The 26,161-nt window shown below is 39.4% G+C and overlaps 1 protein-coding gene across 1 annotated transcript; it reads left to right on the top strand.

Annotated features, from left to right (window-relative positions):
- The first annotated feature begins 1,374 nt into the window (after nucleotides 1-1,374).
- LOC122712372 (guanylate cyclase 32E) lies at nucleotides 1,375-25,454 on the top strand. Its single transcript, XM_043931955.1, has 23 exons — nucleotides 1,375-1,816; nucleotides 9,969-10,172; nucleotides 10,482-10,679; nucleotides 14,031-14,153; nucleotides 14,688-14,883; nucleotides 15,347-15,424; nucleotides 15,757-16,001; nucleotides 16,765-16,910; nucleotides 18,144-18,282; nucleotides 18,382-18,472; nucleotides 19,523-19,728; nucleotides 20,494-20,676; nucleotides 20,774-20,878; nucleotides 20,993-21,064; nucleotides 21,631-21,796; nucleotides 22,423-22,630; nucleotides 22,736-22,870; nucleotides 23,218-23,330; nucleotides 23,432-23,583; nucleotides 23,692-23,790; nucleotides 24,087-24,231; nucleotides 24,308-24,406; nucleotides 24,537-25,454. Exons 2-23 carry the CDS (start codon nucleotides 9,984-9,986, stop codon nucleotides 25,316-25,318), a joined length of 3,870 nt encoding a protein of 1,289 aa, XP_043787890.1. The 5' UTR covers nucleotides 1,375-1,816; nucleotides 9,969-9,983; the 3' UTR covers nucleotides 25,319-25,454.
- The last annotated feature ends 707 nt before the right edge of the window (nucleotides 25,455-26,161 follow it).

Below are 26,161 nucleotides of genomic sequence, written 5' to 3'. Positions count from 1 at the left end.
CGTACCGTGAAACGAGAGACGAACGAAAATTTCGGTTCGACGATGCAAAATTCGACGGAGGGGGAGGATCGTCGCAGGATTAGATATTACCAAAGGATGCGTATCCTTCGACCAGTCCTCTCTCTCTCTCTCTCTCTCTCTCTCTCTTGCTTGAAACAGTTGAACAGCGGCCAAAAGCAGTGGCTGACTTCCTCCCTCCCCCCCTGCCACTGGATAATGGACGGTTTTATTTGCAGCTGACAGAATCCCGCTGCTTCGCCTCGAGGAGACGAGAGTCGGAGGGCGAAATTCGGGGTGAAATCAGCTCTCCGCTGTGACGGAACATGAATTTTTATTTCCGTGCCGGGTTGCGGCTTATTTAGGACCCCCCCCCCGGAGTTCGCGTATTTCAAGAGGAAATCGGTAAGAACGGAGGGGGGCTGTAAATTTTTACTTCTTTTTTCATTTTACGCAACCTCTGGAAAATGAGGCGATCTTATCAAATGAAAATTTCATACAGAGAATCTTTTTACAATTATTCGATATCACGTTAATTCGATTAATTTTCTTGGCCAAGTTATTTTATTATCATTTCTAATGATTCCGTTTCGATTCAATTTTTCCGAAGTACACGATTTAAAAAATTTTTATTAAAACCCGATTTCCTTCGACGAATTCGAAAAATTATCATTTTAAAGTTTTTAAGCGCGCTCTCTCGTGAGAAAAAAAAAAAATTATACTAATCACTCGGTGGACAAAATGTATTCGCGTGTAGCGCAATAAGTTGAGAAGGAATGAAAAGGTTGTTCGAAACGGAGGAGAGGAATCGAGAGAGAAGAGAGGTCCGGTCGATCGAGTTTGGCGCGCGCGCCTCCCCCTTTTTTTCGAATCGTTTTCGCGGGTATGCGGCTCATGCGCGCCGCGTCACCGCGTCGAAGCTGGCGTCGGGGACTGTGAATGGGACGACGACGCCGACGGCGACGACGCTCGACGTACGAGGGAAAGAGGACGAGCAGAGAGAAGTCAGTCTGGCCGCGCGCGCCTACGATCACTGTCGACCGCCGGTCTCACGTCGTTCTCCTCGCACCGGCGGGACGGTCGTTCGAATCTCCGATCTCGTTCTCCGTTATTATTATCCATCCATCGTTTTCCCATTTTTCGTGTCGAAGAGTTTCTCGCGCTTCGAGCCTCGTTTCTCCTTCGTTTCGTGTATTTTTCTCGCGATGAAAATTGCCCGGTGAAAAATTGGAAGTCGTTGGAATCGGTATAAAAATCCCAATTGTATTCCACGACACAGATAGAATTATCTGTTGGACGTGAAAAAATTGAATCGAACGAAAGAAGTTTTGAAAAGTAAAGTAAAGAAGTGTGTTACGCTTCTATCGCGTTGTTATTTAATTTCTGTTTCTTTCTTTCTTTCTTTCTTTCGTTTTTCTCTCCGCGAGAAAACGAGAGGAGTTTTGTTTACGAGACGAATGTGAATGAATTTGTGCGGGGTATGCAGAAAGGGGAAATAGGTGTAACCGTGTGTGCTTTTCATTTCTTTGATTTACCGCCGCGATTACGGGCCGCATTCTTGCACGCTCGCTCACGTGGACCACGCGACGGCCGCGAATTTAAATTACGAGATTCTAGTATTCTTCCACGCGGAATGCTTTAATTCCTTCCGACTTTTATCGAGATCGACGCGTTTGCCACCGTGGTGCGCTATATATCTGTCTGTTTAACCGGGGAATGATATCGCGAGCGTGCGCGTAATCTCGACCGGTGTTCGAGAGGATCGTCTCATAGCATTTTCGGGGAAAAGTATTGTTGCACGAAATTACGAGGACGAGAGGTAAGGCGATGATTTTTAAGTACATTCATTCTTGTTATCATTAAGGATGAATTTAGGTAGAGACGAAATTGTTGTTCGGCAATTTTAACAAAATTGTTAAATATAAGAAACCGTTGTTACGATTACGAGAGACGTGTCTTTGCTTCTTATTTAAAATTAACGGCGGATTTATAAAATTTCAGATCATTTTTAACATCTTTCTGCAAAGGTTCTTTTTGCGTAACAATATAATAACGATTAATTATTCGAATGTATTAATAACGATTAATATATTCGTTATTTTGGCGAGATTTCATAAAATTATCGATATTAAATATTATTATCAACAGTTTTGTACGTTTAATCTTTCCGAAATATTATTATATTATATAGAAAATATTATATTAGATTATATAGTTATATTAGATATAGAAAAAAAAAAAGTTTAAACGAGTCGATCGAGAAGAAAGATCGAAAAATCCTCGAGTTCATCATTCCTACGTTCCACAAAGTTCCTTAAATCCATCTATCCCATCGTCTTGTTCTTAATCCATAAATTTTAACGTTTCCCTCCTACTGTGGACTCGCTGAAAATTCCACTCAACCACTGCTCCTATTATAAAGTAGGCCAAAAGTAACAAACAAACGCCGTCGTAGGCACAGATAAAAGAGGAATAAGCGTAACGAGAGTATAAGTTAGAGATATACTTCGACGAGATGTCCGGAAGAAGAAAAAAAAAGAAAGAAAAATAAAATAAAACGAAAATCGTTTTAGAGTGCGAGAGTGAAAAGGGGACTGGTAAAAAGTTGTGAATGGTGGGTTGCCACGTGCCGACGAAAACTCGGCCCAATAAATCACACGACCTAGGATCTCGATCGAATCGACGATCGATTTAGAGAATTTAGAGAATCGAATTTAGAGAAAAAAAGTCACTCTTTTCGCCCTCGAAACTATTAAAACTATTTGCGACTTGGACGCCGCCGATTAAACCGAATTCTGAGAACATTTAACCAAGTCGGCACTTTCATCCCGAGCCAGATTCTTTGATATTTCCGCTACATATCGGAGCTTAATTGAGATACTTTTTAACGAATGATCGTTAATTAACGAAATCCTTTTTCTTTTTCTTTTTTTTTTTCCTTTTCTTTCTTTCTTTTCGATACTCCCGACCGATATCGAATTTTAATGGAAATTTCACGGAATCGATTCACCTTGCTTCAACCCGTTTTATCTTTATTTTTTTTTTTTTTTTTTTTTTGTAAATGGAGATAAATGGAGAGGAACACGTTCAAATATACGTGATGCTCGCTCGTAATGTTAAAAAAAAAAAGAGAGAAAAAAAATTATTATTTTTATCATCGATAATTTTCGACGATCCGAATTTAAAGAGAAGCAAGTGTAGGAATGTAATTTATATATCTCTCTGACGGGATAACGGATTGTCTTGGGACGATCGGGACGAGAAAATACATGACAGATATCTTTGAACTCGGGCGCTTGCGTTGCCGCCGCCGCCGCTGCGTGGGTGCTCGGTAATATTGTGCCCGAGACGTAAACATAAAATAGAAACTGGAGAAGTTTCAGTCCAGTTACCGGTTGAAACGAGGTATATCGCCTCTGATGAGCTTCGAAAGGGAGAAGAGCTTCCTCTTAGAGGTAGAACGCGAGGGAAAGGAAACGATTTACCTAGCCGATGACGGGGGAAGACAAATACGTATATATATATACGTATATATAAAAAGAGAAAAAATTCCATCTACACTCGGGGGAATACACTCGGGACGATGAAAAGAGATTGCAGTTTTTCGAAGTTTACGACGAGACGTAAGAACAATCTCGAAAATGCAGAGCAGAAATTTTCGAATGGAAAGGAGTTGCGACTCTGTCGATCTTCGACCGTCTTCCTTCTCTACGCCCGTCTATACGAAAATAAACGTAAGCTTCAATAACGCGAAACTAGAGCGTAGTATCTCACGTATCAGGGAGACCGCTATTTCGATTTGCACACAATCGATTTGCAACGCCTTCGCTGTTCGCTCTAGATCTCCACACGATCCCTGGATCCCTGGATTTTATCCGACGGCGCAACGATGCCTCGTCATTTCTATGATCGATCGACTCGCTCTACGAGTCGATGATAATTATTAATTCAAGCTCATAAATTATTCTTGGAACGAGCGGATCGGAGATTATTTCGACGATTATGCGGCTATCGATTATCGATCGTTTCGATTCGAAACGGCTCCCGTCTAATTGGAAAATGTATGACAAATAGAAATTGAAAGCACGGCTTTCGATTGGTTCGAGGCTCGATGGTGGGCTGTATACGCGCTTCGATTGACGCAATCGGATCGAGGCGTGCCTAAAATTCTCTATGTAACACCATGTGACACAGATACCGAGATCACCTTTTTCGAAAGTCGGCCCCCATGATCGCGTCGAGTCCACTTTCCGTTCTCCGCTCGCGAGAATCTCCCCTCGCGAATCTCCTCGCCGTTGCTTTTACCTTCGTCGTCGATCTGTGCATCGTAGACGATCCCATTTCGTTTTAATTTTAGCTTTCCATCGTGACGTGTCGTATCGAAAAAAATGAAGAAGGGCGCGTTGTTTGCAAATTAGAGTTAGAAAAGGAAGGCAATATATATATATATATATATATATATATCTCGAACTCGTATTTTCACGGAGGAAATAATTCCTCCGTGAGTTGCTCGTTTTTATCTCGGGAATGGAATACTCGATCTCTTCGACAAAAATTCTGAGAAATTCTTTCCGTTCGACAAGGATTCCCCCCCCGACTCGATTCATATTCAAGAATATACACCCGTCGCAATCTAATGGCAGAAGCTACTGGCCGAGTTCGTTCCCGTAATAAAAAATTATTACGAAAAGGAACGAAAAAGAGACGGATCTTATCATTATTCCATCGGGTTGCAGCGTGTGTTTCCAGCATTCTTGACCTTCGTCTCTCTCTTTTTTTCTCTTTCTCTCTTTATTTTTCCTTCGCGTGATTCTTTTTTTATTCCTCGAACGATTTATTTCTCCGAATCCTCGAGCAAAATTTGATCGGCCAATGAATAAAAAAAACTGATTCGCGTCTGGTAGAGCAACGCGGAAATTACGAGCATTTAGATTTGCTAGCCTTGTTGTTCTGTGGATGGCCCAGCCACGACTGCCGTAAAACGGCATCGAATCGTGAACGAAGAGATCGCGCATCACTCCAGATTTCGTGGAGGATTTTCCTTATGCACGATTCACGATTCGGTAACGTTCGCTTTCGAGAAACTTCTAAATATAGTCACCGGTATGGACAAACGTGTTCCACATATGTAATAGCAACAGCACATGCGTGCGGGCTCGTAGAAGGGACATTGGCGCGAGACCATGGCGAATTGGTGGCGCGCTCGAGGAATACCCGAGGCGGTCGATATATCGTATCCAAGGAAATAGTAATAAAAACGTGCTACAAAACCGTGCAACATTTACTTTCTCTTGCGACCTTCGTCCAACGGCTTGCGAATTGGCCAGACATTGGTTGGATTTCGAAAACGAAATCCTTTCCTTCGGATTTTCACTCAAGGGGGATCGGAGAGGGGGTCGAAAGAACGAAGGGGATCGAGCTTCCTCTTCTGCCTCGTTTCTTCTCTCGATAAAAATCGTTTCTTAAATTTTCCAAAACCGAATTTTTCCAACGATTAGAGGATCATCGACAATCATTCTCTGAAAGCATATATTTCGTTGAAATATTTCTGTCTTGCCAGGGGAAAATGTATTAACAGTTTCGCAGAACGATTAGCAGGATGGATGGGGTTTTCAATCAAACTTCCTTCAATTTCCCAATGTTCAGAAAAATCAAAATTCTTTCTCTCGATATTCACCTGTTTCATCAGGTATAGGGCAAACGAAACGAGAGGAATATAATTATGACGGTACACGCGCGACACGTACTCCACGATTATCCGCGATAAAGCGCGCGTTAGGTGGAATATTTATTTAGCGATAAGGGCGGGAAATTTATCCGGGACAAGCGGAAATACGCGCGGTGAATATCGCGCAACGAGATTCTCGTGCACGAAATACTCGTTTCCGTACTCGTCGCCTCGAATAAATGCGAGCCTCGATCATTTGCGAGTAGTTTTCAATCGGGAGAAGTAGTTTCATCGAAGAGAATCGACAAACGATTTTTCTTTAAACTCGAACGAATTAATCGAAAATCAAAAGTCGACGTTTCTTTTTTTTTTTTTTTATAAAAATTAAGATAGTTTTTACACTCGTCGCTTCGAATACGCATCTCTATCACTTGAACGATTTCTATCACTTTTTGTTCTTTTTTTTTTTTTTTAATAATCGAAAAGAACGAGATTTCTGTCCGAATGAAATTTTTATGTAAGCGCGTTCTTTTATTTTCGTTATTTTATAACGAATATAATTTTCGAATACTGCTTTTTGTCAGGATATCCTTTTTTCTTCTTCTTTTTTTTTTATCGAGAAAATTATCCGCGATTCGAAAGGAATGAAAGGCAATTAAGATATATGGATCCAGAAACCAATAATTATCAAGGTATTGGGAGCATCTTAAGAATCGATTTAATTACAAGTCACTCACGAGGGCACTCGAAGAATCGAAAAACCTTGCGTATGAATATTGAAACGTGTATTATATCTCACTCCTCTCCGATTGACTATGCATATTTAACGATACATGATAAATAAAATTTCGAGCGTTACATTATAATTCATCGATAATATCTTGATACTTGTTGGCATATTTTTCTTTTTAAATCGTGCTCACAATACTTTATAATCTTTTTCAATACAATCTTCTTCCCTGAATTCACCCCTGCATTGCGCCCTGTAAAATTAATTAATCAAATATTGCGCTGACTGAATTCACATTTGCATGCATCTGAATATCCGAAAATGGAAAGACATACATATATATATATATAAAAGCAAACTTTGGAGACAAACAAAAGAGAAAAGAAAAAAGTAGAAGCTCCTCTTTCCATATCCTTGCATTTAAGAAACATCTTTGCATTTAAAAACACAACGATTAACCTGTTGCCGGCGGAATAAAAAGTCCCGGATTCATTAAAAATGCGCTAAAGATCCGCCATTATAACAACCGTGCCACGACGATTGTTCACGACGCCATAAATCTGTTTCTGCCCCGTTTTAATATCGAACTCTGTTTACGACTTCTCCGTCGCGACTTCTTTTCGCCCGGCCGAGCTGAAGAGGAGAGAGAAAGAAGGTTCAAAAACGAAAAAAGAAAAAAAAAGAAAAGAAAAAAGGAAAAAGAGAAAAAGAAAAGGAAATAAAGCGTCGAAGTTACAAAACAGGCCCAGGTGCGCACCGCACAAGAAGATTCACGAGATCTTCTCACGACACAGGCGTGATAACTCGTCCGTTGCTCGGATATTTGTCCTCCATCTAGAATTTAATGGTAGCCAGTTTGTTTCTCCGTGCAAGCTGCGACATTTCGCGAAGGGAAATTTGCAACGAGGGAGGGAGATGTCACGATTCGTCACAATGGCGAATACGTGATTTGGTCGAAGCGATAGCACGTAACAAGGCCGATAATTCTTAATACTTAATTAAGGGCGCCGTAACAGCGCTGCGGCGAATAAATTGAACGTGGGCAGCCGCACGGTAAAAGCCGCGTGAGCGGAGATATTCGTAATAAGACGTCATGAAATACGGGTTAATTGAGCCGCGTGTTCTTGCAACGCGTGAAACGGAAATTTGTACAAATCAGTTGGGAGTTAATTAGAGTAAGTAACGCGATGGAAGGTTTGTTGCTCTCTCTCTCTCTCTCAAACGCTCTCCTTCCTCGTCGCTTTCCACGGCAGAGAATAGAATCGTTGGATGAAGAAAATTCAGTGGGTGGATATTGCAATTGAAAGAACAAAAATTCATTGGGTTTTTTTTTTTTTTTTTTTTTAGAAGAAAGAATATTCTGTCATTTTCGATATTTACATACAGAATTCGCATGATATACAAAATATCCAAAGTATAAAGAGTTTATCGATAATTGAGGAAACTCGTAAATTGCAATATTCAATGTTCAGAAAAATTAATCTGAAAAAACCAATATTCAGAAAGAAATTGAATGAATTTTATCAGATGAGAAAATGGTAATCGACGGTAAATTTTGCGGCTTGATAGCTTTTAAGGAGAGGGGGAAAAAAAAAGAAGGAAAAAATCAGAAACAATGAATACCGAGATGAGTTTCTCGATAAAGGAATGATGTCTTTATAGCTGATGCTCAAACGAAATATCCTGTCAAGATTTTTATCCGTTTAATTAACGCGTGGCATTAAGAGACGCGTTGAATTCGACCAATGGAAACGCGCCTTTCGGTCGCCGATTTATTCGCCGGTTATATAGCAAATTATCGATCGAGTCGTGGCCGGTGTAACCATGGAAAATTAATTTCTTAGGCGCCATCGCTTTCGTGTATATACTTAATAAACCCGTGCACCTCGTTAATTATCACTGGGGGGAAACGAAAGTCGCGCTATTCGTCACTGTGACGAAATCGAAACCGAAAGATCCCTAAAGCGGTATCGGTAGTGATGGGAACGAGTACACGCGTTGATCAAATTTGAACAAAAGTTTCGAAGAATCCGATCTTCCCTACATTTAATCCACACAACTTTTACTTTTGCAATAAGCAAACTCGTAAATTACAAAATATTCCGATTATCCTAATTTTCTCTTTATTAATCTTACATCTGATTTGCATTATCTTTTTATAATTTCAACGTCCACCTCCGTCGCAAAATTGCGTTCGAATTTTTAACCCGATCTGAGATTAATAGAAACCGAGTAAGAGTCTGGGCAAAGGCTGGCATTAACGAGGTGTTCACATCGCGTTCTAATTTTATTCCAATTCTCGTAACCGTGTTTTCAATGCCCATCGTAGAAACACCGCTCGTATTCCTTTTCTCGCTCATTATTAATAGAGCGCTCTATTTTTAATAACGCGTCAAAAAACGACGACGAGGTCGTTAAACAAGACTTCGAACATGTTCGCCAGACGTGTGTTACACAATCGAAATCGTACAAGGTTGCTGTCAATTTTTAGAAGGAAAGAGTTTAAAAACTTGCCAAAATGAATCGGGAAAAGAAACGGAGATTAAGTTATCGCCATAGATCGATATACCGATTTTCGATCGCGAGTCCAACTTTTTCCTCGGAATTGGGCTGAAATCCGCATCCAAGCTTTCTTCGAGCACGGTTCGATGCGTTTCAATCGTGATTTGAAGGGGATGGGGAATAATGGACGAATACGAGATAAAAAAAAGATACATCAAAAGAAGAAAAAAGAAAAAAGATAGAATCGTATTCTTTCTCGAAACAAGTTTCCTTCTGAAAATGGATCCAAATTCGTGATCGATCAAAGTGGCGAGAGATACACCGGTGGATCTCGTTTGCAAGCTGTGACTGCTTCGAAGCATGAGCAGTTGCGGGGAAAGGATATTGGTAGCGGTTGTTAGCAGCGGAAACAGAGTAGCGGAACAGTAGGAAGAGGAAGTGAAAGCGCGCCGTAGGAGATCGATGGTGTTTATTGCAACCCCTGTTGAGCTTACCGGATTCGTCCATTATACCCTGCCTGTATCTTTCGTCCGCAAGCTGGAGCTTTTATTGGACGGTGTTTGCAAATAAAAGCAACTATGCAACGATACCGCTACGTGTACCGTCGAAAGATTGACTTTTGCTCGGGGGGAGGTAAACAGCGAGCTTTCGAAGAGGAAGAGGAAGAGAGAGAGAGAGATTTACGACAGTGTATGCAAAAAGAAAACAAGGGGGAGGGAAATGGAATAGTCGTTTGCCCTTTGCTTTAGAGAATAAAAGAATGTAATTGTGCTCGTAAAATCGTGAAACGAACAACAAGATCGATGGATCTTTCTCGGATGGATACAAATAAGATTCGATCGATTAAAATTTAATTTAATCACATCATGATTTATGAGAAATATCTTGAAGGTGGGAAAAATATTCGAGGAATAAATCTTTAAGCTCGGTTTCTCGCTCTTTTTCTTTTTTTTCAATTTTCTTAGTTTAGTAGAAAAATATTTTCTTAGTTTAGTAGAAAAGTACAATGATAATCAGGATCAGGACGAAGGATATCAGTTACAAGAAAATAAAGGGAATTAACGTGCAAAGGTTCCGGGACTGGGCATGCAACTGGCAAGCGTGGAGAGGGCTTGTCTGTTACTAACGGCGATCCACATTTTGCTCGATAAGGGCGTCTACGCCGAGACGTTCACCCTCGGCTACATCACCGGCTCGAAAAGGCGTCCAGGGGACTTTGAGTATCAGCGTCCTGGTTACCGGATATCCGGCGCCATATCGCTCGCCGTGGAGGAGGTAATTGAACCGCTTATTTTTTCCCCGTACGTGATACATCGGCCGACCGCAATTAGCACGGAAGCAGATAATTAAAAGCGATAAAATTTTTGGAATCCCTTTATCCCTTCCTTGTTTCTCTTCTAAAAAATAAAGTAAGATGAAAAAGAAAATTAATTCTCGTCTTTCTTCGAGTCGAGTGAAAATTGTTGGACGAGAATTCAAAATTTGCTTTAGTTAGGGTGAAATGGCCTATCCAATGGGGTGGATTGAGATCGAATTGAATTCCTGGTAAGGAAGGATGTTATAGATGATGGCTCGACTTGGTAGGTGAACGCAGGTGAGCTCGGTCGACGTGGGCACAAGCTCGACTTCCTTGTCGCGGAAACTTATGGCGAGGAGGAGACCAGCATCCTGATGACCGCCGATCTTTGGACGAGGAATATCAGCGCCTACATAGGGCCGCAGGAAACCTGCATCCACGAGGGAAGAATGGCCGCTGCTTTCAACCTTCCAATGATATCTTACGTAAGTTGCGTGTATTTTCTCTCTTTCTTAGCCTTGGCAAAGAATCCAAGTGTGCGGCGTGGCTTTGGTTGAACGTACCAAGTGAACGTGAGTCAACTGGAATATTTCCATTCTATTCTCCGTTAACGAACCTCTCCTGTTTAATACAAAAGATTTCTCCGCCTCTATGGGCTCCGCTCTATGTGACCCAATTGTGTCTTTAAGTTAATGCGTAAGGTTTTCACGTTACGTTTCGACTCGCTCCTCTTATTCTCCTCGATACGAGACAAGAGGTTTCGAGAAGGTGACAATGAGAATTTTAATCGGTCGAGTAATTGTTGTTTTTTTTTTTTTTTAAATTCTTTGTTTTTTTTTTAATTCTTGCAAAATTAATAGTCTGATCGAAGTAAAGAAAAATATACTTCCTCGATCTTTGATACGAAAAGCTTTCTCGATTATGTAAATGCATCGACTTTAAGAGCTTGCAATTCGAAAGCTGGAAAAATCTTTTCTAGACATAAATTTCTTCTTCTCGTTGTTTTGGAAGTATTCAACTTTGGAAGCGCTTTGGTCAACAAGTTATATATGTATGCTTTCAATTTTGTTACATAATCGAAATGAAATCGATCAAAACAATCCCTTGAATTATTCACTGTGATTAAACATGAAACGCTTGAAAAAAACGTATCTCATTGAGAATTACAAACAGACTGATTAAAATCTCTAAGATATAAGAATTAAAACGAGAAATTTAAAATCTTTGCAATCGCGATTCGACGACTATAACTCCATTACAATTCTTCTAAAATCCAAAATATTTTCATTTCTTTCAAAAATATTTTATCGACTTTCATCCCGCAAATCGATCCTTTTCGTACACTCTTTTCCTCAAGATCCACGCGAACAGTGGATACTCGACCGAAAAGTAGAGTTTCGGCCCCGCGTTCTATTTAAATCAAGGAGCCGTGCACCTATGCATTAACGACGAACGGTCCCCCCCCTCGGCCAAAGTGTCCCGTTCGATCGTTTTTTCGCTTGTACACCGACGTGATCTGGCGGTGCAATGCGCGGCTTCGAGCTACACGGCAGCTGGCAGGCCAACAACACCGAGCAAATAAATTATTCGCCCCACCACCCGTGAATACGAATGTGCGACAACCGAGGTTACGACACGTTTAACCCATTCACCGCCACGGAGTCGTCGGACCAACCACTTTTATGTATCTGTTGTGACGTTCAATCCTGCACTCTGCAAGGGTTGAGGAAGGAAACATTTTTCCTCGAATTCGATCAATCAAACGATTGAAGATCTTGGTGCAAATATCTCGGGCAAATTAGTTGAAATTTCTCGATGTCTGCAACTTTTATGTAATTGTTAAGTTCAATAATATGTATTTATAAGAATTTTTAACAGAAATAGCGATGTTAATGATGAAGGAAAATTTTAATTTTAATTTTGTCGTTGTATGTATTATATATATATATTTATAATAATTAATACAATAATAGGAAGTCCGTAAATTCAAACAAATGATTCGATGATGAAGAATATTCAACAAAATATAGAAAATGATCGTTGACATCGTTAATATTAATAATAAATATATACATGAGGATAAAGTGAACATGGAGATTTCCTGTCCTGCTGTTAGATGATAATATTGTATACACTCGCTTCGTGAACTTTACCGAGAAAGAGACACATACACGAGAGTTTTCACGTTTTCGCGTCTTCTGGTTTTTTTTTCTTTCCCACGTAAATTCGATACGAAAAGCGTCACAACTCGGCGATTTTTGTTTCACAATTATTTTTTGTGCTTATCAAAAATCAATCTGATCAATTTTTAAAGAGTGTGTTAAAAAGATGAGGAACAATGTTACGACAAGAAAGTGAGATAAGATAATGATGACTTCATAAAACTCGACACTCGAACGAAATACCCTGTCAAGATTTTTATCCGTGTAATTAATACGTGGCATTAAGAGGCGTGATCAGTGAAGTTCAGACGTGAACGAAAGAATAAAGTTATACATGAAATATAATCGAAGTTTTCTTTTTTTTTTTTTCTTTTTGGATCGAGACGAGTAACTTGAGAATCTTGAGAAGCTCTTATCTTTTAATAGAAGATGAACAATGGGGATTTCGTAGGAAGAAAAAATGAATAATTGAAGATAGAGGATAGACAAGAGAAGCTTTTTTTGAAATAAAGAGAAAGATGAAATTATCTTTAGATGTGATTCAATACGTTTTAATCTTGGAGATAGATTTAATTGATCGGAAAGAGAAAAGAATCCATCCATTTTCTGTCTGAAAATTATTCAAATCATCGAATATATATTCCTTTTCGTTGTCTAAAGATATAAGCTGTTTCATGATTCGTTTAACGTCAGTTAAACGATTTCGAATGGACTCGTGCGAAATTAATCGACTTGTCGCTGAAGATACGCACAATAACTCGTCTCGATGTCGAGGGAAAGGGACTACTCAATTTCATTTCGATACGTATCGATTTCACGTTCGATTTCTATACTTGTCCTTTACATAATACATTGGTTACAAAAAAAAAAAAGAAGTATTTGCACGTATACTCGTATTTTTCGAATGTTCTCTCTTCTTTTTTTTTTTTTTTGCCATGTTTAACATTTCATATTCACAATATCCAATTTGTACAGATGTAAAATATTAAATGACACGAAATATAATATACTTGAATACGTAATTAATTAGTAGAAAAATTATATGTTAAACGATACAGAAATACTTTTTTTTGTAGCTTTTTGTGTTACATGATCCAATTCGAGATCAGAAAAGAGAAAATTTAATAAATTTTCCTTCTTGTCTAATGAAAAATACTTTGAAAGAAGAAAAAGAAGAAGAGAAATTTTCAAGATTAAATTTTTTCTCTTTACTCATACACGGAAAGGAAACAACAAATTTAATTTTCCGTTTAAACTCTTCCCTTATGAAAATTAGAAAATACGACTCGACGAACATTTCTCCAAACCAGTCGTTTTGAATAAGTCGATATAAATAACATTATCAAAATGTAACACAACGTGGATTAATTGATACAAGTCAAGTGTCGAGCGAGACACGAGTCGTAAATCATCATGCTCGTTCCCCCTTTTGTTCGATTTTCCACAGGGACCGTTATAAACGCTTTACGAGTCCAGCTGACACAGTAATCACTCGCATTACACGTGTCCCTCGCTTTCCAACCTGGTAATAGACCAACCTAGAAACCCAATGCAAATTCGAGACTTGCTCGATACACGTGTGCCGTTTCTCCCTGTTATCCAGTTTTACTCGAAATATCCCATCGATAGTTATCAGCTTTGGCTAATAAAATGTTTCGTCCTTTTGCTTTTCAGTTTTGCACCCATCGAGAGACCTCCAACAAGAAGGAGTTCCCTACGTTCGCCAGAACGAGGCCGCCCGATACCCAAATCTCTAAATCCGTGGTCTCCGTGTTGATGGCCTTCAACTGGACTAAAGTAAGTCGAACAATCATTGTATATCTCGAGAAACTTGAAATCCTAACACGAGACTGGAGATCGAAATTATAAGTTTGATACTTGATAAAATAGAAATAAAAATAATATTGAAAGAGATATTAACGTTTCTCAATCCCTGCATTCTCTTGATATAATATCGATGTCGAGACATAAATATTCAAATTGCTTCCCTGTTTTACACTAATGTTAATTTAATCAGTAATTCGAAAAGAAATATTTTTAATCAAAAATCTCATATCTCTTTTTCCAAGCAAAGAAAAACAATTGTACGTGTCATTGATCGTGTTCAATTTCATCGATTCTTTCCCTTTTCTTTTGAATCAAATATATAAAATTTCCCAAGATTACTCTTGAAAGTATCTATTTTTTTTTTTTTTTTCAAACATCTTCACTCTCAACGATCAATTATACGAATCAAATCTGACTATTTTGACGCAATCTTTCATAACACGACGAGTCCATCCCTTCTCCTCCTTCTTCTTCTTCTTTTTTTCTTTTTCGTAATTTGTTCAGGTGACGTTCATGTACATGAACTCGACCCTGTTCGAATTCAACAAAATGTCAACGATCGCCGAGACTATATTGGCATCGTTCGAGGCGGCCGGTGTGACAGTGAACTTTATTCGCTGTTGGGAAGAGCCATACCACGTCACGCACATGACCAATCCGTTCCACAGATACGTCACCGAGACTTATAGGGAAACTCGAAGTGAGTAGCAAAATCGAGCCATTTTCTTTAACTGTTAAGAAAGAAAAACTACTAAATGAGAATACAAGATCTTGTTCCAAATCGCGTACACTGAAAGTAGTCCACCCGCATTCTTCCATAGGAGGAATTGTTTAGCCCGCATGTGACGATTGTTAAAAATTTCGCACGGTGAATAGATACTGCTCGTAATTCGTCTGTTAATTATGCGCGCGTTTTCCATTCAGTATTGTTAAAAATAACAACGATTGACCCGTTTCGGGTCGATTGCCAGGAAATAATCGAAGAGTTTCAGTCGTTAGATTTACGAATTTTTATAAATAACTCAACTTGTGTATATTTTGTTGAAAACAAAAAAAAGAAAATTATAAAGCTGTTGAGTTATAAATGAGAGGATTAAAAGGAACAGTTTTCGTCACCATCGTCGATGGATTCGAATAATCGAATAAACGTAATTTTGTTGCAGTTTACGTGATTCTAGGCAATTACTACGAGCACATGGGGCTGTTGATGGCGTTGGATGAGAAGAAGCTCTTGGAAAAAGGTATAAATCCGCTGTAGCATAATCAGGTACATATACCAGAGAGCAGTGTCACTAGATAATCTAATAATATTCGCCCTGGATCAAGCTTTACTAAAACATACTTTCCCCGCTTTCGATTAATCTCGAAGAAATACGATGAAAAATTTTGCACGAGCCCTTTTTCACTCTCGAGAGGGGAAATTATTTCTTTCTTTTTTTTCTTTTTTTTTTCTTTTCTTTTCATTACCATCAATTATTTCCGCGCGAGATATCCTAACGATCCTATAAATTTCTCATTACATTCTCCGTTCGTTCGCGGAGAGAAAGTATATCGCGTATGATTGGTGGCGCAGGTGAGTACTGGGTGGTCGGTGTCGATATCGAGCAATACGATGAGAAACGGCCGGACAAGTACTTCCGTGGTTTATGGCAGAGGAAGACAAACTCCTCGATCCTGAAGGCGTATCGTAGCTATTTCAGCGTGGTTGCATCCGCGCCCATTTATTCCACCAACTTCACGCGCATGGTGAACTTGTACAGGCAGAAGCCGCCCTTCAACTTCTCCAATCCCCTCGCCAACATGGGTGGGATCATTCAGGTGACTATTACAATACCGCTTACTCTTCATGCACGGATAATAATATGAATATTGGAAACAAAAAATTAATCCAACAATTACACTTGTATTCGAATTACAATTCAAATATGGATGATTCGAATAAAGATTCTCTAAAACAGTTTTAAATTAATTCTCTGTAATAATATATACTTTAAATTGGCAATGATTGAGTCTATATTTCCGTTCAAAGAAATTTCTATTCAAAATGTTTATCATTTTCTCACAACCAACAATATTTTAAGTAATTTAAAATCTATATACGAGATAATGTAATAATATATGTAATAATTAATGTATATTTATAATGTATAATTTAAATTGGCAATGATTGAGTCTATATTTCCGTTCAGAAATTTCTATTCAAAATGTTTATCATTTTCTCACAATCAACGATATTTTAAGTAATTTAAAATCTATATACGAGAGATAGATGTTAAAGATTCACGGATATTATTATTCTTACTTTTAACATCATTAATATTCCATTGAATTCAATATAAATCCGATTCCATTCGTATTCCACAATATTTACGATCGAATGCAAGCATGAACGAAAACAAAAAAGAAACTATGGATCTATCACGTACGTATATACACATATCCATCCTCCGTAGCGCCACTTCCAAGAAAAAAAAAAAGAAAAGAAAACACCGTGTAGAAAATTCCCACGGAGGAGCGCGCAAATGGAAGACCGTCATCTCGACTTCTTAAACGTAATCGTTTTGTTTGTGTTATAAGGCAGATCGTGCCGGAGACGGCGTATCTGTACGACGCGGTGCACCTCTACGAGAGATCGTTGCTAAAAGCTCTGGACGAGGATCGGGATCCGAGAAATGGCCGAGAATTGGTGGCGACTCTTTACGGCGTTCATTATCGGAGCGCCATGGGGTACGTATATCGGCCCTTCCCCCCTCTCCCTTTATGCAAATCAGTTTCGTCGGGAAAAAAGCACGCCGAAAGGGACGTGGCAGATATCGCGCGATTTTCGACGAAGCGATTATTAAGCGGATACCGGGTCGACGAAGACGGAAACGACGGCGATCCGTCATCCGTCTTCTATCTTCGAGCGGAAATCTCGCGGTTCGATGATTAAGAGGAGAGTTATGAGACGAGGTCGGTGATTTTCGATGTAAAAATAAGAATTAAATTCGCGTATCTTTGATTTTAAATGGCGGACAGAAATGTTTTTCTCGATGCAGAAAGAAAGAATTGGAATTTTAATCTGTGAAATTTTATATAATGTAGTCGATCTCGATTCAATGGTTAGGGAGAAGATGAACGAGATGTGTTACTCGTTGTAAAATCTGAAAGATTGTTGGATCATATAGAAGACTGAAATATTGTACGTGAATATTTTTCGAGAATGAATTTTCCACAACGACATTTTATTTTTCGATTCATATTTTAATTTTTCAATAGAGAAACGTTTGCGAGCAATGTTACAAGCTCGATTGATAACGTAGATATAAGGTATATCTCGTCGATATCGCGGATAATTTTATTTCGATCCCGAAAATGAAACTCTCGGCATTTGAAATTGAATCAACTGAATAAACTTAATCCCCTCGAGATCGTAATAGATGGTATTATTTATCGAGCAATTGGAGAACATATGTACAGTGTAACATATGTATTCGGTTCACCTGAATCACCGTGGAAATATTTATTCGCCGCGTGAGACAGTTTAAAGTGCGCGAGGCCAATAAAGCAGAGGCGACCATTATTACGATGACGCAAGCGTCTAGAATGATAATTGACCCTACGAAATAATTAAGGGGCTTTCACGCCGCTATCCACGCTCTCCCGATTCTCGGGATAATTTTCCTTTCAGTCTCGATACGATCTCGAGACGCGCGTGCGAAATTAGTCGCGTAATATTTCTTTAAAAAAAGTATTAATTTAACCACTGGATGGAAAGAAGGAGAAGAAGAAGAGAAAAGTTCGGCAATTAATAAGAGAGAAAAAAAAAAGGTGCGGGGAGAATAAATAAATATGATGATATAAAATTGGGAAGGAAAATAACGCATCTCGGGTTCCTTTGCGCAATTTACGAGGACTTTTAGCGCTTGTAAAGCGCAGGTTACGACGCCCCGCCTGTTGCATGATACATCATCTGTACAGATATATGGTGTACATGGACGAAAACGGTGACGCTGAAGGCAATTACACTCTGATTGCGCTGGACAATCGGCCGACAAAGGGACACGGTTTATACCCCATAGCTTACTTTGTGGGAAAAGAGAACGGCACGAATCTGCCGGTAAGGCATTAACTGATTTTTCAATGACGCTTTTTACGTTGGTCCCAGGCCACCTTTCGTCGCTTTCGTTTATCGATTCCACCACGTTTCACTTTGCAGATACTTCGATTGACGAGGGACATTTCGTGGATCGGTGACGGGCCACCGATCGCCGAGCCTCATTGCGGTTACCACGGTGAAAAATGCACGTGTACGTGTATATTTACAATTTTATTATTATTATTATTATTATCTTTCTTCATTCTCTCTCTCTCTCTCTTTTAATTTATTCGATTATTGCAATAACGATAAATCAATTCCGCGACTTTTTGTTTTCTTTTTTCTTTTTTCTTTTTTATTTTTACGTTTACAACGGTGCAGATGGAGGAACGAGGTGAAAGCAAGAATTCTACTCGAGAAGCGCGTTAGGACGAACGCAGAACGTAGAAAACGTAAAAATGTTCACCCGATAATCGAAACGATTCGATTCGGTGAAGATGCGATCAGGGTGGAGGTCTTTCCCCCTCCCCCTCTCTTCTTTCGAATTACCATTCGTTAGCTTTCACCTATAAGATATTTCATATAGATGGCGAGCCAATCGTTCGGGAATATATCATAAAGTTTGGCTTTGCGGCGACCTTAAAAAAAAATTTACATATGTAAATGTTCGAGGGGCGGGGAGAACGCCCTCCCTATCCTGCGGATACCTTTTTCGTTTCCTTTAATTGAGATCGAATACCACGTGTCTCGACCACGTAACCGCGATTACGTATTGTGCAACAAACGGCAGCCGCCACGGTCGTGACCGATTTAAACGTGAAACGTTTGAAAGGGGGATTACAATTAAAAAGAAAATAAAAATATATCGAATTCGCCTTTGAATTGGGTATCGATTTTTGACGATTTTTAATCTCTCATCTTGGAAAATTTTTGATAATAAAATCGTGATCCTTGACATTAAATCGATATTAAACGTCATATATATTTGCAATTCCCGTTAGATTTTAATAAATCTTTAATAGGAAGGCAAGAATCGTTCAATTTTCATAAGTAAAAAAAAAAACATATATATATAGATATCTGGGTACTAACGTTATAAAAAATTAGAATTCTCAAAGAAGATAATAAATTAACAGACTCGAAAATATTTCGATAATAGAAAAGCGAGAAGTGTTTGTGTATGAACATAATAACCAATTCAAAAAGGATCGAGAAAGAAGGAAGAAATAAAAAAAAAAAATTTTCCGATGCAATGATTTAGCTCACACGGGAGAGATCGTGGGTGGAATAGCAGGTGGATTTCTGTTGATCATGGCTGCTGTGGCCCTAGTGTTGTACAGAAATTGGAGGTACGAGCAGGAACTGGATTCCCTACTGTGGAAGGTGAATTACAAAGACATTCAGATCAAGGAGCAGAAAGACGAGTCGTCGGGAATCAACGAGGCGCCTACCAAATGCAATTCTAAGGTAAATACCTCTTGCCTTCGTTCTGAATATCGTTTCTACATTTCTCTCCACTCTTATACCAATTCCCTGTTATTTCAGTCATTTACCTCGACCCAATTGATCCCGGGACTTTCGAAGCTCAACACATTCCGCTATCAAATCCTGAACGATACTCTCGTTCTTATTATACAATGGAAACGATTTTAAGATCGTAAACGAGGTGTTTCATATAGGATGAAATTGATTTAATTTTTTTTTTTTTTTTTTTTTTTTTTTTGAAAGTAAAGTTTTTTGTTCTTATTCATGGTTCAAATGTGTGAAAGTTACACGGAATTTGCCGTAAACACGGCGTGTCATTTATTAAATTGGTGTTCTTATGAAATGTTATTTTCTGAAATAAAATTTTAAATCGCTAGTATTATTATTATTATTCCGAATTAACTTTTTATTATCCCACGTTTTCCAAAAATTATAAATCCTAAAATTAAAAAAAAAAATATACACACACACACACATATATATATATATATATATATATATATATATATATTTTGTACAAAACGAATCCTTTTCAAAACTATTTTATTGTCAATCGTAGAAATTACTTGACGAAAAAATTAAATATTATTTAACAACAAAATCCAACTCGATCTGCAACTGCTATTGCGAAATTGAAACGATCGCATAAGAAAGATATTATCGCTCACATATATCCAAATGTATCGTTATTATACCAGCATCATTAAATATCTTCGAATACCGTCGAAAAATATTTTTCCTGCACAGACAACGACCCAGCCCATAGTAAGAACCAGCCAAGTATCCCTAAGCTCGAATCCCGACGCCGATTTTCGTTATTCGATGATTTACACGCAAATAGGGGTCTACAAAGGGCGGATATTCGCCGTGAAGAAGGTTCGGAAGAAATCGATCGAGATTACGCGGGAGATGAAGAAGGAGCTGAAAGTGGTGAGTACGCTGGTTCTCGAGCGACCTAAATGGAGGGGGAGGGTCGAGCTTTTTCCGACCAGATCGCGCGCGAACTAAGAGTGGATCGTTTCCATAGATGCGTGACTTGCGACACGATAATTTGAACGCTTTCATCGGGGCGTGCACCGACCCGCCAAACATATGCATCGTCGTCGAGTATTGTGCCCGTGGAAGTCTCAAGGTAATTTCGTCCGACAAGGGTATCAAGTTTGTAATTAAATAGACGAAACGAACACCGGAATTCCCTATAATTCTCTCTCTGTTTCCCTCTTTTTTTTTTCCGTTCTCCTAACAGGATATCTTGGAGAACGAGGACATGAAGCTGGATAATATGTTCATGGCGTCCTTGGTCGGAGATATAATCAGGGTACGTATTGTTCTGGATATTGGTATGATAGTTTTCAAGTTTTTTGAAATGTAAATTAAATTGTTGCTTTTGATAAATTAATTAGAATAAGAAGTTTCTTTTATTTTTTTTTTCTTTTTTTGTTTTTGATTAACAGTAGTAAACTAAATTTCAGGTTCAAAAGTTTTCTTTTGAATGAATTTCGTTTATATATATATATATATATATATACGTTTGGCCAAAAAACTTTTTATAGGGTGGTACGAAGCAGAATAGGTACGATCCTAGAGGAAACTTTTGGAGTAAATGATACGTCTTACGGGGGCCCGTATGGAGAAGCAGTATGGTAGTCGAGTTGAAAAGAAAATTTTCACAAATTTATTCAATAGCCGAACTTTTCTCGTTTCTCCGTGGAAAAGCTTGTTGAAACTTGACGCTCGTTTCAAGTTTTCGAGGATTTCCAAGATCCATCCCACCTTCGGAGGAATTTTCTATTTCGATTTCGAGGAGATTGATCCGAATCATCGCGATCGAATTCAAAGCTCATCTTCAAGAGTTTCCCTCTTTTACTTTCCCTTACTTTTCAGGGCATGATCTATCTGCACGATTCCGTCATAAAATATCACGGCTCGCTAAGTACGTCGAACTGTTTGGTGGATTCTCGATGGGTCGTAAAACTGGCAGACTTTGGATTGCACGAGTTCAAAAAGAACGCCGAGTGCGAACCGTGCGACGTTATGAAGAAGTATCACGGTAAGCAAAAAGAATATACCAATTTCACCTACGTTCGACGATAAAAAATTTGAGGTTAAGAAAGATAATTAAGAATAAAATATATAAATATGTCATTTTGAAGGAAGAAATAATCGACTTATCAATCTTATTTTGAAAAGTTTCCTATTCGATCTAATTTTCATTATTCGTGAAAAGGGAAAAAAATATATATATATATTCGACAGATTTGCTGTATCTGAATTCTTACGTTCAACGATAAAAAATTTGAGGTTAAAAATAATAGAGAATATAAGATAATTAAAAATAAATATAAATATATTATTTTGGAGGAATAAATAATCGATTTATAAATCTTATTTCGAAAAGTTTCCAGATCCATTCGATCTAATTTTCATTTATTCGTGAAAAGTTTTCAGTCTCTAATTTAAAAGGAAAAAAAATATATATATTCGAAAATAATAATAATACAAAAAATAAATCATTTTGAATAAATAATTATAAAATGAAACACGCGTTGATATTCGAGATCTCGATTTATAAATCTTATTTCGAAAAGTTTCCACATCCATTCGATCTAATTTTCATTTATTCGAATGAAATGGGAAAGGGAATATGAAAAGGGAAAAAATTTATATATTCGACAGGTTTGTTGTATCGAGCGCCTGAACTGCTACGATCGACGAAGAGTCAAGAGCCGATAGCGCGTGATTATCAAAGAGGGGACGTTTACTCTTTCGCGATAGTGTTGTACGAGCTTCAAGGGAGGCACGGTCCGTTCGGGATCACGGAATTATCCGATTCGGAGATATTGAAGAAGGTGATCGGGCGGGAAACGGACACGGAACCGTTCAGGTATTACGATTGAAGTCGCGATCTGTCCAAGGCAGAAGTTACTTAAATTTTACGTGCTTTTGTTTCCACCCTGTCAGCTACTCTGTTTTCCTTGAATTATCTCAGACCACCGTTGAACCAGTTGGAGAACTGTTTCCATTTCGTGCGCGATTGTCTGATAGAGTGCTGGGCCGAGGATCCCGAGGCCCGACCAGACTTCAAGATCGTGAGGAACAAGCTGAGACCTCTTAGGAAGGGCATGTAAGTTTAATTCGTTCGAATTAAGCTTAAGATCAATTTCCAACTGTCAACGAGAACTCCTTTTCGAGAATATTTCAATCGTACGATAATTCAAATAATCCAACGATTCTTTCCACAATTCTTCTTCTTATTACATTTTATCCTCGATGGAATTTTTAGACGTTTATTTTGCGAAATAATCGTATTCGAATAACGAAAAATCATTTTTAAAATAAATGGAATTCGTAAATATAATAAAGTAGACTGTCCATACAAATCGACAAGACGCTCAAATAAAATATACTCCCGGATAAAACGATAAGAACGAGAGATGAATCTTTTTTTATTTTTCTTTCTTTTTTTTTCAGGAAGCCAAACATATTCGACAACATGATGGCCATGATGGAGAAATACGCGAATAATCTGGAAGCCCTCGTCGACGAGCGAACGGATCAATTGACGGAAGAGAAGAAGAAAACAGGTTTTTAAGACTCGGCTTGAACACTCTCGCTCGACTCTCAAATCGTATCGTATCCCATCGAATTATATTTATTACTTAAACCGAGCGTTTTCAATTTTCAGACGCCCTGCTGTACGAAATGTTGCCGCGTTACGTGGCCGAGCAATTGAAACGGGGGCACAAAGTGGAGGCGGAAAGCTTCGACAGCGTCACCATTTATTTCAGCGACATCGTAGGATTCACCTCCATGTCCGCCGAAAGCACACCTCTGCAGGTGATTTCTCTAATTCCTCTAAAGTATACGATACTTCTATAATAATTTTAGGGACACTTTACTCTACAATCAACGCCTCAAATTTCTTCTTCGTTCTCTTTTTCGCAGGTGGTAGACTTTCTGAACGATTTGTACACCTGCTTCGATTCGACGATAGAAAATTACGACGTGTACAAAGTGGAGACTATTGGAGACGCTTACATGGTGGTGAGCAAAAGTAAATTATGGTTGTTCGAGGATACAATGAAAATAGTTTGTCACGATTGATGGATAATTTCTCGTTATAATCAATTCAAAATTGTGGCCAATGTGATAGCATTTATAATTGGAAAAAAATATCGGATCTCGAAAATATATTGCGACGAATGAATATATCTCTCTCGAGATATTCATCATTAGGCTCTTCTCGAGATTCGTAAAATATATTCTTCTCGCTCGTCACCGAGTTTCACATTCGCGAAACGCGTTCATTCACGCGGAATGAGATATTTGTTTTTCGACAGGTAAGCGGCCTACCTATACGAAACGGTATTCAGCACGCGGGAGAAATTGCCAGCATGTCCTTGTGCCTCCTAGACGCCATTAAACAATTCACCATTCGGCATAGGCCTCTGGATAAATTGCAACTACGAATCGGTATACATTCAGGTATACAAGTCGTACGAGCGTGTACCCCTCTCTACGATTTTCAGCCACAGCTGACACACTTTTACTTCTCGCTTAGGACCAGTGTGCGCCGGTGTGGTAGGCCTAAAAATGCCGCGCTACTGCCTATTCGGCGATACGGTGAACACGGCCAGCCGCATGGAATCCACCGGATCCCGTGAGTGATTATATCTCGATCGCTTTCACCGCGAAATATCGAGAGATAAAAGGAAGAGAGAGAGAGGAGAAAAAGAAATCACAAACCCCATTTATAAATACCGATACTTTTCCTTTTCTCTCGTTTGCAGCTTTAAAGATACACTGCAGCGGGGAGACGAAGGAGCTGCTGGATCAACTGGGCGGTTTCAAGATAGTGGAAAGGGGCCTGGTCTCCATGAAAGGCAAAGGCGAGCGTCTCACGTACTGGCTGATCGGCGAGGACCCGATCCTCGGGGAGGAGAGGAGCAGGGAACGGGAGAATCGAAGGAACGGTCACGCGAGGAGGAATCCTCTGATACCGCGAAGCTCCCTCAAGAACAAGTCGTTGGTACGATCGACGTTCGTCAGGTGTTCCAGCGAGTCGCCCAAGAGGCTGCGTTTCGCGAGCTCGGACCAATTGGATCAGAAATGCTCGCGCGCGAACACCCAATTGGAATCGATAATCGACAATAGCCCGTGCAAGGCGAAAATGTGCCGCGCCGCGACGGGGGATTCGTGCGCCGTCGTCGATAATTGGAGATCGTCGAGCAACTCGTGCCCCTGCGTGGAGAAGCTGGGGGTGCAGGAAGCGTCGCGGATCGACGCGAAAGAATTGGGCCGGCATCGATCCCACGCGGACTCGAAGGCGTTCAGGCATCTCAACTGGACGTTAGGGAACGAGGCTTGTCTCTCTTGCGAAGGAGGGGCGAAGAACTTCCGCCTCGGGTCGGCGGGGATCGCGCAGACGAGCTGCAGATCCGCGCCCAGCAGCCCGAGGCACAGCACTCTCGTCTTGAATTGTCAGAGGCGAGCCGCGCAGTCGAACGAGGAGATGGACGGATGGGATGCGACCACCCCGTTGATTTATCACGGGGGAGGGCGATTCGATTGAGTTTCTTTCGTTTCGAGACTTGTGGTCCGGGTGTTGTTAGATGTGGATGCGATAGGATCCACATGCGATTGGAATTCGTATGGTAGCAAGAGGGGCGGGAAATGATGGAATCGAATTGTCGATTTTCGAGTTGTGATTGTTTCTTTTTTTCCCTTCGATCGATGTCGAGCGATGATAATTTCTCGGGCGAAGTTTCGATTGGAATTTTCTTCGATGCAACGCTCGACTAATTGGGTCGAGTCTTTCCCTCCCTTGAGAACGAAATCGATGACGGATATAATCGATCGTTTCTTTTTTTTTTTTTTTTTCATCCGCGCTAATTAAATTCGACTTAATCGAAACACGATTGCATCGGGAGTTTCGTCAATTAAAGAACGGATAATCGCTTGTTGGCGCGCGTATCGAATATGATTCTCCCCTCGCTGTCAGTACACGACGTACCAAAGCGCACCGTACGTACAAACGAGATACCTAACAGATGTATTTATACATTATTTATAACATACGTAACTCGTGCACGGAAATCAGCGCGCCATGTAACGGTATATTCCACGCATTAGCTTAGACAATCAAGAAGGCTCGTGCTTTTTATTCTACGTAAGTGTCTCTAGTCAATTTACTTTAATTTTTTACGCATACATTATGTTCTTCCAACGCGATAAAATATTCGGGATAAAATGTTCCCTTCTCGAAACGGTCCGGATAGAATGAATGGAGAATATTTTATATCAGGCCCTACGTCCTATTCTGTAACGAACAGTTGCGTTAACTGATGTTCTTTACTGCCGGCACTAGTAGTACTTATAAGGCAATTATTTATAGAGTAATATATACGTACGATAC

Source organism: Apis laboriosa, unplaced genomic scaffold, assembly GCF_014066325.1.
Source record: "Apis laboriosa isolate Shangri-la unplaced genomic scaffold, ASM1406632v1 scaffold1_cov151, whole genome shotgun sequence".
NCBI classification, from domain to species: Eukaryota; Metazoa; Arthropoda; class Insecta; order Hymenoptera; family Apidae; genus Apis; species Apis laboriosa.
This window is presented reverse-complemented; position numbering and strand designations above follow the sequence as displayed.